The sequence below is a fragment of the Oryza glaberrima genome, chromosome 11, assembly GCF_000147395.1.
Source record: "Oryza glaberrima chromosome 11, OglaRS2, whole genome shotgun sequence".
In the NCBI taxonomy this organism is placed as follows: domain Eukaryota; kingdom Viridiplantae; phylum Streptophyta; class Magnoliopsida; order Poales; family Poaceae; genus Oryza; species Oryza glaberrima.
In genome coordinates, this window is record NC_068336.1 from 14,686,359 (window position 1) to 14,698,664 (window position 12,306).

General features: G+C 43.1%; 1 protein-coding gene across 1 annotated transcript; it reads right to left on the bottom strand.

Annotated features, from left to right (window-relative positions):
* Positions 1-805: 805 nt before the first annotated feature.
* Positions 806-3,528, bottom strand: LOC127755330 (uncharacterized). The gene has a single exon (XM_052280985.1). The coding sequence runs from the start codon at positions 3,268-3,270 to the stop codon at positions 1,219-1,221; it is 2,052 nt and encodes a 683-aa protein (XP_052136945.1). The 5' UTR covers positions 3,271-3,528; the 3' UTR covers positions 806-1,218.
* Positions 3,529-12,306: the final 8,778 nt, after the last annotated feature.

A 12,306-nucleotide genomic window follows, 5' to 3' on the forward strand; every position in this document is an offset into this window, starting at 1 on the left:
AGAGGATGGGCCTGGATGATGATAAAGAAAAAGCCTTCAATTGCAACAGAGAGGTGCTTCCGAAAAGGAGGACACACAGTGATGCACAAAAGATTAGGGAGGATGAAGAACCAAAGCTTGGTCCTTCCTTGTACCCTTTTGCTGCCCTTGAATTATTGCAACTGTGAGACATGCAGAGCTGAGGGGATGCAAGGAGCAATGAGAAGTGACAGCAAATGCTGCCTTCAGAGTTTTGTTCTACTAGCAAACAATGCCATTTTGCCACTCCCTCTGTGTTTCAGATAATTGTCACTGCCATTGTGTTAAGACTGTAAGAATTCAGGATGAACCCAGATATTGTAACTCAAAAGTGATCAACATGGTGTTGCCACGATGATAATTTTCAATAACCAAAAAAAAAATAAAGCCTAACTCAGTACTGGTTATCTTCGTACGTTCCAATTGGCTTCACTATTAGTATATTAGTAATAGTATATGATGCTTTTGTACGAATTTGGTATTACATGCAATTGTACTATATTCTTAGAATCGGTTTTCAAGGATATACTTTTTTATCTAAAGTAAAAAAAAAACTTATTGGCTTTGTTTGATGGTATAGTCCGGTGATATAAAACATTTGAACTATATAAAAACAAAGTGATCAATCAGGAGCGCATTTGCTATTTGAGAAGTCGGGTCAAAAATATGTGGATTTTCATTTAGGATGTTAAAAATCTTTGCGTTGAAATGGCACTGAATCTGCATAAATCATATGAGCAAGATTGGCCATTCTTGTTTTCAGAATTTATATATGTATATATATCAGTTGAGCACAGAAAGCAAAGAAAGAAATGATGCATAGCCTGCCTTTTGCCTCCTTGAAATCTGAACTAGACACCAAAGCCTTACCCATAGTCCCTCCCATGGAGAAATTTACACAAAGCTAACAAAAGTAACACACACCCAATTAAGCTTTATTACATTGAGCATGCCAGAGTGACAGCCCTGTAATTACCAGACCCAATCTCTCTGAAACCATTGGGTACACATATATCATATATCTACACAAACTTCAAAAAAGAAAAAGAAAAAGAAAAAGAAGAAAAATTCGAGCAATTAAAAAGGAGCACAAATACAGTGAGCAATCCATTGCTGGTTGATGCAACGCATTGCGTCCATGGTGGATTGGATGGATTCATCGCCATTGCTGGTGTTTCTTCTTCTTCTTCTTCTTCTTCTTCAACCTTTGGTGCTTCGCCGCGATCCGGACCTCGACAACGCGGCCACCCTCCTCAGCACCTTGGAGATCTTGGCCAGGCTCGGCTTGCCGCCGCCGCCGCCGAAGCTCATCTTCCTCGTTGAGAACTTGAGAGCCTGGAGGCAGCAGAGCTGCCTCACCGAGCCTTCCTCCTCGTCGCCGTCGTCGTCGTCGTCTTCCTCGTCGGCGGTCGCGTGTTCTTGCTTGCGTTCGACGGTGGCTCGTTCTTGCTTGCGTTTCGCCTTGCTGGCGCCGCCCTTGGTGGAGGTGGCGGCGCCGCCGCCGCCGCCGACCTCGTAGGCCTCCCAGAGCATGTCCATGTTGTCGCTGGACGACTCGACGACGGCGCGGTCGCGGCAGAGCTTGAGCTGCATCCGCTCCTCGTAGAGCTTGCACGCCAACGTCCGCTTCCACTCCTTCTCCTTCCGCGGCGACCCCTCGCCGACGACGAGGAGGTGCTCCGACGACGTCCGCGAGTGCACCCGCCGCGCGATCGACGTCGACGGCCGGAGGGGATCCTCCCTTGGAGATTCTTGGTCCGCCGCGTCCTTGAACTCCTCCTCCTGATCATCGTGCGATTCTTGCAGTCGCATCTCGTGCTCCTGCGATTCTTCTTCTTCTTCAGGTTGCACGCCATTGTCACAATCTTGCTCTTGTAACTGTTCTTCAGGTTGTGCATCATTTTCAGAATCTTGTTCTTGCTGTTCTTCTTCTTCTTCAGGTTGCAGAAATTTGTACTCCTGATCCTGCAATTCTTTGACAGGTTCCACATCTTTGTACTCCTGATCTTGCATTTCTGGCTCAGGAAGAACAATTTTGAGGTTCTCTTCTTGCCATTCTTCTTCAGACTGAACCACCACTACGCTTTCTTCAGATTGCTGGTCCTTGCTGCATTTCTCAGTGCAGGTTTCAGCTTCAGATTGCACGCATTCTTTCACATCCTTGAATACTTGTTCTTCTTGGTGCATGCCAGACTCTGCAACAGAAGCAATTTCTTCAACTTCGCATTTTTCTGTGTAAGCTCCACCATCCAATTTGTTGCATTCCTTGAAATCCAGGAACGAGGCTTTCTCCAAACTGAAATCCACCGAATTCTCCTCCATTTCATCAAGAACTTTCTTGAAATTGCCAGAAGCCTGCGCCTCCCACTGCAAGATTCTCCGAGAAACCGAAGAAAGCGATTTCGCGGGAGGCTCGCATTTCTTGATCTCCACTGAGACAGGGTCACACTCCAGTCTCTTCTCCTCAACGCCATCACTGAACCCATCGCCATCTGATGACGAACCAAAGCTCTGTCGCTGAATGTCTTGCACCGACGTGTCGCTCCTCGATGAACAATTCTCTGAAGAAAAATGCGGAGCACTTAGCTGGTTTAGATCCTCGAGAACGACCTTCTTCTCCTCGATTCCGTCCTTGATCTCGTCAAGAACCTCTTGATCCATGGAGATTTGGGCGTCAATGGCGGCCTGATGCCATGGGAGCTCGAGCTCGGTGTGGTCGAACAGCACGGCTGGCTTGTGTTCTAGAATGAGGCAAGAATCGCCGGTGTCGCAGAGCTCACCCATGATCTCGCCGACGCGGAGCACGGAGGCGGCGTCGCCGGGGCCGAGGACGAAGGAGCAGAGCTGGGCAAGGAGCGCGACGGCGCCACCGCCAGCGCCGTCCGGGTCCGGCCTGAGCTCGGCGCGGAGCGCGCCGACGGCAATGCCGAAGGTCCACCCGAGCGAGCACGGCTCCGGCGGCGAGTCCCCCCCGCGGCGGGCGCCGGCGCAGGGGGCGACGGTGACGAGGACGGCGAGGAGGAGCGCGGTGGTGGCGAGGAGCGGGGAGAAGAAGCAGGCGAGCGCGAGGAGGTGGCGCGCGAAGAAGAGCGCGTACGCGGCGTGGAGCGGGTGGGACGCGGCGAAGGCGGCCACGCCGAGCAGGTCGTGGAGCACGGACAGCGCCAGCCGCAGCGGCGCGTCGCGTTCGAGGAGGTCGCCATCATCACCGCCATCGCCGCCACTGTCGGCGCACTGGCGCGGCGCCACCATTGTCGTCTTCTTCGCTCGGTGGGGCGTGGCTTGGCTTCGTCGGCTAGTAGCTGCTACCTAGGCGCGGCCATGGGTGGCACGGAGCTTGGCCTGGACGCGCACGCAATCAGTGGAGGCAGCATGGCGCGTTGCGGCGTGGTGCCATGTGGTGTCGCACAGTGGCGATCTTTGGCATGGAGGGGGAAAGAGATGAAGAGGAGTAAAAAAGAGAGGCAAATTTGATGATGATGATGAGATGAGAGAGAGTGGCTGTGTGCGGGTGGGTTTTGTGGTGATTTGGCGGGAGGGTGTGGCAGTGGCACGGGTTCGCGCCATGTGTAATTATACGGAAATATAATACTACTAGTAATAATAAGGATTACAAATGGTTGGCTCCACCATGGTTTGAATCTTTTGGGATTTTCGGATTTAAGGTTACCCCGAGTACATGTAAGAAATTCCACTGTAGCCGAAAATCTCCACATTGTTCGAATTTAACAGGAAGTTGTAAATTTCAAGAATTTGCACGATGTCGGATACTCACTCCGTTGAAAATTATAGAGGTGTATTTTGTGTTGTTACAATCTCTCCGGCTATAGCCATTTGTAAATGGTTCTAGCTATTTGCTCTCATGTACAATTAAGCCGCTATACCTGTTTGAGAAAACTAACCGCTAAATGTCTTATTCCGCTATTTAAAACATTGTTACGATTAGGCTTTGATTAATAATTACTTTAAATGGACATAATTTTTGTTGCATAAAAATAATGTCATTATTTAGAATTATTTAAGATTATGTTTTTTATAATTGGTCCACGTCTCGTCCAAACAAAATAAAATAAATTAAATACGTCTTATTTTCATGGCCGGAGGGATTACTATTTTAGACATCAGAGTAACTGATTTTGGTTTTCCTTTGCTCTTGTTCAGGACTTCGAGGTTTGCCTTCATTCAGCAGTAGGAATTGCGTAGCTCAAAGGCCACGAAGCTCTTGTACGCAATCCCTTCACGACAAGACTTCGTCGTTCAAAGGTCAAAACGTTCTACTCCTACCACCCATTTGAAGTTCAAATTTTAAATGGTCCTTTCCGTTTCGAGTTCCAAAAGATTGCAAATCTTTATTTTCAATGAAATAATTGCAATTTTTTTTCTATGTCTGCTTTATAACTTCTGCATTGGCGCCCGAATTACAGCACTTCATAAGACGAGACTTAATTTAATTCTTGTAAACTATTTTTTTTTTTTGGTCTGAAGCTCCATGTGTGAACTACAACTACAATGAATGCTATTACTGTGGACCAGTACAAAGTACAGACACTATTACGGGAGTACTTTTACCAACTGAGACAGACAAATGGGCCCAACTGATAAGCCGCCAAAATGTTTCTGACAGTTCGTCAAAACGCTCTAAAGCAAGATGTTTTACGTACTTATAGTAATTAATGGTATTTAGTGTTTGCTAGTATCCCATGGTTTCAATAAAGTTAAGTCTAATGGCGGGTGTTCGTAGACCGCGAACACGTTGGGATAGCCCAATCCATTAGCCCCTACTCCTTCTCTCTCTGCCTTATCTTCTTTACACACTGTTTTCTATGGTGACAGGGACAATGGGAATGGCGAAGATATCTCTGACGAACTCCCTCTGCTCCTTCTCTCGTGTTATCCAAACACAAATTAGCTTCGATTTCCTATTCCTCCACCATCACCGCCTGGCCTTGCTGGTGTCGAAAAGCATCAATGTGTCGGCACGGCTCTGCCTGGTCGGCCTCCTCCCCTACCTGTTGACTCGCTTTGCCCCCCACGTGCGACCGACCCAAGGCTTTGGTGGCATCGCCATCGCCATTACCACCGCTCGCCTCCCATCCTTCCTGACACCGACTGCCTACCACTTGTGCGCCATCTCCCATGCCATGCTTCTAAGCTCGATCCACCACTTCCGCCTCCCAGCTTTCCCCTCAGGCCCTCCCCCCTCCACCTCCTTGACCCTAACACTAACCCTAACTTCCTATCATTATGCGGTTATGTAGTGTTTGCAAGATGCCAATCACGTGCATGTTCATGAATTAGGTTTTCTTTAGCATAAGAATATCCTAGAAAAAAAATGGAGGAATTCAATGGCGAATATTCTAGGGACTGTTCCAATGGATCCTTTGTAGCACATGAATTTTCTCTTAGTTCTTACAGGATTGAACTAATCCCATGTGAAAGTCCTGCAATTTTTTTTTTTTTGGTAAGGTTTGTGTTCCTAAGGAGGCCAAGAAGATCACTCCTTTCTACAAATCTATAATCTTCTTTGAAGCACTGCCAAATATTTATTATTATCATTAGTAGAAACAATTTAAACCATTGATTTATGGCTATTAGTGCCAGCATAAATAAACTATTTTACTACTGTTAGGTGATATGGCAGTGTAGATAGATATGTACCATATATCTAGAAAATAGGACTGAGAATGATTCTACTACCCATTAGAGACTGCTACCAAAATTGTTAATTTTCTTATATTTCTCATGTAAAGCATTCAGACATATTTTCAGTAATTCATACGGTTCAGTTTCTCTTAGGGCGTTCACAGTGGGAGGATGTGTCGTTCAGCCTTGTTGCCGAGAACCGAATATTCGACGACACGTCAGCCAGCCGCGGAGCCAAAACTGGTCATACGAACTTCGCTGGAATCGAGGTATGCTGCACGGGGAGAAAGGCGGGGGCGCGGCGTTGTGGAGGTCATCGCCTCGTCGCTCCCCATGATGCTATTCCCCTCCAACGTTCTCCTCCTCTTGGTCGCCGGCGAGGCCACCGCCCCGAGCAAACCGCGCCGAGCCCCGAAAATGGTGCCACTCGCCAGATCCGGTGAACTTGAGGCCGGATTTGGTGAGCTTGATGGGGCGGCGCTAGAGGAAGAGGAGGCGGTGGCGGCGGCACCTAACCTCGCTGTTGGCGCCAGAGGAAGAGGAGGCCAGATCCGCCCGCCGAGTTCCTGCCATCTCCCGTTCGTAGCGCCGTCGAGCTCCCGCGTGTCGTCCTTCGCTCGTGTGCCGCCGAGCTCCCGCCATCGCTGGCGCCGCTTGGGCTGCGCCGCCGCCGATACCTACAGCGCTGCCGAGCTCCCGTCATCTTCTGCTCATGCGCCGCTGTCCGTTGCCGGCACCAGCGTCGCTACGTTAGCCTCGCTTCCTCCGCTAGGGGAAGGCGAAAAGAGGGGCGAAAGGAAGGAAGGAGAGAGATGGTGGGACCCCTGGCGGAGGCGAAAAGAAGGAACTTGAGAGAGATGGTGGGACCCGCGACAATAAACCTGCACTGCGAAGGGTGTGGCTAATAGTGTTCCTAATCTAGGTGGTATTTGAGGAACAGTGAAAGTGGGTGACGCTCTGTGAACGCTCTTAGAATTCAGTATGTCACTTTCGACATGGCCTAAAGGTGCTATTAACTCACGGAGGAAAAAATTACAGTCAACAAAGTCACTTAACCGCGTGTCATTACACTGTCAAGGTACATCACCTGTCTGTCTGAGAGAGTGTGTCACTTCAATGTACTGCCATGGTACAGTAGTAGTAACAGAGACGCTCCAAAATATAAAAGCAGAGAAAAAGAAAAAAAAAGTCATCAGAAGCTTTTTGCTTGGCCAAATTGTTCCTCATTCCAATCCTCATTCCTCAACTACCTTATGCAAGAACAACTTGGACAGAACAACAAAGACGAATTAACACCAACTAATCAAGCCCATAATGCTGCCATAACTCTGCATTAAAATTTCCCTAGCATTGTCAAAAAGGCCTAGAGCCGTGCAACCAAAAGGCAAAAGGTTAGTGGTTATAGGGTTACATGTTGTCAAATTTCATTTCCCAGAGATCACGGTGATCAGTACCTGCCGATTTGGAGTACACAGAGGGTGATAATTGATAATGGCACCCGCAATGGTTATCTATAGGCTCTCTACAAGAGATCCATATCAGCATATTTTTCTACTTGGAAGAGATTAAATGAAGGGAGAGAACAAAGCTATCTACTAACCTGGAGATAGTCTATAGAGAAAAACGAGACAATACATTAGAGAGTTATAGATACCCATGTAGACATACTATTGAGGTGATTTACTATTAATCTAGTCTATTGCTAAGATGTATATATTTTATAGAGAGCACTTTACTTTATCATTGTGGGTGCTCTATAAGACTCTTGTTTTTCTGAATTTCGTCGCTAATCAGTAGCACTCGCTTTTATAGATTTGTACCCTCTGCCTCTAACCTTTTTGTTTTCCGCCAAAAAGGTCAATATCAAAGCAAATAATTGAACTTAGATCAGTGAAGATTTCGAGCACATGTCGGCAACAGTTAGCGCCTCACAATGTGTTACACTTCGTCGAGGTCGGGTAGTTCTTTTACCCTACCGAAATTTGATAATGTTAAAACCTTTATCCATGTATTTCTTCTTCTTTTTTTTTTGTTTGTATGTACTGTCACCAACTCACCATAAACCCCAGATCAGATCTATGAGCAAGAAAAAGGAAATGTCTAAAACAGTGTCTTCACAATGCCAATAGCAGGACCAGCAGGCAACTTACAAACATATAGCAATGCTCCATTTCCTGAAGAGACCAACCAAAATGCATGGCCGTATTGGGAAGCAGTTCCTCCGACGTAGAGTAAAGATGGACATGTGTCACTGTCACGTGGGACCCACCCTCGTGAGCCCACACGTCAGTGGCAGAAGCACAAGTCCCTCTAATTATGGGGCCGGCCGTATGGTGTGCTACATGTATCCCACGGCTTCTCCTGCCTGTGTGACCACTGACGCACACACACTGTTCCCTGCAGCTTCAATAATGCAACTACAGATGCAGTGATCCTGGAGGTGTGCCTAACCGTAGACCCAACTGACAAATGTCTCAATAACCTGTTGGTTCATTTCGGGTGTGTTTAGTTAGTAAAAAAAGTTGAAAGTTCGAAGAAAGTTGAGAGTTTTGAAAAAATTTGTGGAAATTTATATGTGTAGAAAAGTTTTTATGTGATATAATGTGATGAAAAGTTAGGAATAGGGGGAAACTAAACACATATAGTTATCTCAAAATATAGTTATTGTAGTACAGTGTGCTATTTTAAAATAGAGCTATTTCTTTTATTTACTTCTTCTCTCGATCAATCATAACCATTAGCCATTTAATTGTTTTTATCTATTTTTTTCTTTTCAACCAATTATATTGTTTCTCTAATCATTTCTACGTATTTTTTTTTAACATCCGTGCTCATCTAAGAATGTTTGTATTTTAGGACGTGGGTGGTAGTAGGCTAGTGATGACCTGACTGTTCAGCTGCATCACCAATCAATCAACAAGTTCAGTTATGTGTAATGGAGACTTAACCAACCTAATGATTTACCTGACCAAACAGCTTTGATAGTATTTGTTTACTACCTACATTGTTGGGTAGTGATGTCCTGATGATGTGTGGTCATTCAGCAACTAAAAATCAATACTCAGGCCAGTTTTTAATTTTTTTTTCAAAAACATCACATCGAATCTTTGGACACATTCATGAAGCACTAAATATAGATTAAAAAATAATAATTGCACAGTTTCTATAGAAATCACGAGACGAATCTTTTAAACCTAATTAGCCCATGATTAGCCATAAATGCTACAGTAACCCACATGTGTAAATGACAGATTAATTAGACTTAATAAATTCATCTCACGGTTTCCAGGCGAGTTATGAAATTAGTTTTTTCATTCGTGTCCGAAAACCCCTTCCAACATGTGTAAATGACGGATTAATTATACTTAATAAATTCGTCTCGCGGTTTCCAAGCGAGTTATGAAATTAGTTTTTTCATTCGTGTCCGAAAACCCCTTCCGATATCCGGTTAAACGTCTGATGTGACGTCTAAAAGTTTTCTTTTCGCGAACTAAACAAGGCCTCAGGTCTCTAAACATCTCTGGGTGAATTGAAAGGGAGGACACCATCATGGGCCATCTCATTTGGTGCTGGCAGGTAATATAATCTTCTTGTTTCTACCACATTTATTCACATTTGAACAGTAGCAGAGGAGAATTGTTTCTGAATCTGAAGAAACTAGCAGGACTGATACCTCAGGGCCACAGTTCTTTAAGTATTTCACCTATCAATCCAGCTCTCCAACTTCGCTTGCAAGAAAAACAGTACCCAAAACATGGCACAATTCCAACAAACTCATAACACCAGCCAGCCAAACAAACCAAGAACCCTTCAGCTTCAGATTCACTACCTCTTCACATGCAACGTGGCCTCGTCGAAAACGACAGCGACATCACCACACATGGCAGCAAACACCCAAATCTCAGGCCAAATGATGCCATGCAACAATGCATCGAATTAGAAGGCTTAGGATGCCATTCTTCCATGCAACGGATCGAGACGGACGAGGAGCCGGCCTAAAAACTCACTTTTCCGCTTTCCTGCCTCCTCCTCTAGAATCTCTGGATACTTGTGGCCTGCTTCGACCCTATATGGACACGTAAAACGAAAAACCCATTAACATATTATTGATTAAGTTATAATTATTTTAAACTTAAAAAATGTAATTATCTAATATTTTAAAACAACATCTTCTACGAAATATGATGTTTAACTGCTTAAAATCATGTTAACATAAATTGAGATAAAATCTATATCTTATATCTAAGAGATGGGAGAGAAAATGAGAGATGAACACCATGGCAGTGGCACCCCACCCCTGGTACGGATGCACCAACCAGGAACAGGATGATGTCTGGAAAAAAGGCTCTCAATCATATGCATCTCTCATTGATCAGAGAGGATCAGGGATTCATAGGTAGCTGAGGGATCCAATCCATCTCACTGTAACAGCAACAGTCGGTGCACGTTCAACCAGAGCATCCAAAATTCTACAGGCTAGAAAGGGACACTATACCGTGCATGAAAAATCTCAGGAAGCTTTCGTTTTAAGCTAGCGAAAGTTTGTTTGGCCGAGTTTAGTTACAAACTTTTTCTTTAAACTTTCAATTTTTTCATCACATCAAAACTTTTTTACACATAAAATTTCAATTTTTTCATCACATCGTTCCAATTTCAACCAAATTTTTAATTTTAGCGTGAACTAAACACACCCTTAAGCATCAAATGCTGTTTCAGGAGATGCTCATTCTGTCATCACAGGCTTGTTCTCGCTGGCCTTGGGCCTCTGCTCTTCCATTTTTTTCTGTCTTGAGAAAGGGCAGTGAAAAGTTAGAAATCTTGATTTCAAGTGAGCACATCCATTATAAGTCATGTAGGAGTTCGTGATAACATCAAGGGAGAGAGATATTATATACTCCCTCCGTCCTAAAATGTAGCAACCTTATACTAGATGGGACACATTCTAATACGATGAATCTGGACATACTCCTATCCAGATTCGTTGTATTAGGATATGTCCCATCCAGTACAAGGTTCTTATATTTTAGGACAGAGGAAGTATCATATCAACACCTAAAGAGATAACTAGTTAGGGGACATATCTTATGTATACAAACTTCCTTTTCACGATTCATTAACACCAACTAGTAAATATCATAAAAAATTTATAAAAAAATAGACATTTACGTCTAATAGTATTACACATATTTGTAAAATCTCCTACTATTCAAATTCATTATATTTTGTGAAAAATCTGATAATTTTGAGGGTAAAAATGTCATAATTTTGTCTTTTTAAGGCTAAAACATAATGAATTTGAAGATAAGATTTCACATCTAGATGTATATATTAGTGAAAATATGTGTGTTTTTTTCTAAAATTTTATACTCCCTCCGTTTCACGATGTAAGTCATTCTAGCATTTCTCACATTCATATTGATGTTAATGAATCTAGACATATATATCTAGATAAATTTATTAACATTAATATGAATATAAAAAATGCTAGAATAACTTACATTGTGAAACGGAGGAAGTATGATATTTGCTAGTTGATGCGTACGAGGTGTTTACCGGAAACTTACGTGCATATTCCGAACTGGTAGATGCAGATGCATTGATGTTCCTGGCAAAGTACTGATCAGTAGTGGACTGTATTAAATGCACTATGCAGGCAACATTGACCCAGCTACAACTCCACCCTGCAAAAATTCCAGTATGGCACTGCTACAATTTTAAAGAACTACAGCGCTCTATAAAAACTGCTTTCTGTTACACCAGTTCTACATTTAGGAAAACACTAGAAAATGAGCGTGCCCGTTGGCACGCTAGCTAGTTTATAGCATGTGTATATTTTCTTTTAGAAATAATAGGTTTAAAATGATTATTAAATTATTTTTTCAAATTTTATGTTTGTAAAAGAAAGTTAGAATAGTAAAATTATCCTAATTTGTGGTCTTATCATGCTGAACGGAATATTTACGTTAAGAAATAATTAAAGATCATATATATTAGTGAAAAAAATGTGTTTTTATTAATATTCAACGCGATTGTTATAAACTTGCAAGTCATATAGTTTGTATAATTAGTCCGAAATACATATAATGTGTCTTCGGTTACCTGTTTATTTATACTGGTTTTATTTAGAGGAAGGGACATCGACATGGTAAAGATACTTATCTTGTTTTTATATATCCAGTTATTCTAATGCAGCTCAGCTGGTTAGGTTCCGTGTCTATACAGGTTCAGGTCAATAGACTTAGAACGAGTTCTTACATTTTACCACTATTTGTTATTTCAATGATAGGCAACCTACCGATCTTTATCGATCCAAATATATGTCTGACGGCCTAGTCTTAAAAGGTGCTCGTGTGTATATCATCTACATTGTGTTTCACAAACAAAAAATATAGCAAAATTATTGTCGTTACTTACCCATGTTCCAAAATAATTGGATTCCTAGCATCCAGAAAAAGTATAAGTTGAGGATTAAAAAAGGAAAAACAAAATGCTCTGAATTAATAGGAAAGTAGTGCTGAACTTGTCGGTTAACAGAGAATACATCTGTTCATCTAATTTCACTTTTTATTCTTTCCATTCTATAGAATTTTAGGTATTTTCCTCGTTTGAAGTAAACATTCTAGATTGTATTTATTTGGAGGCTTT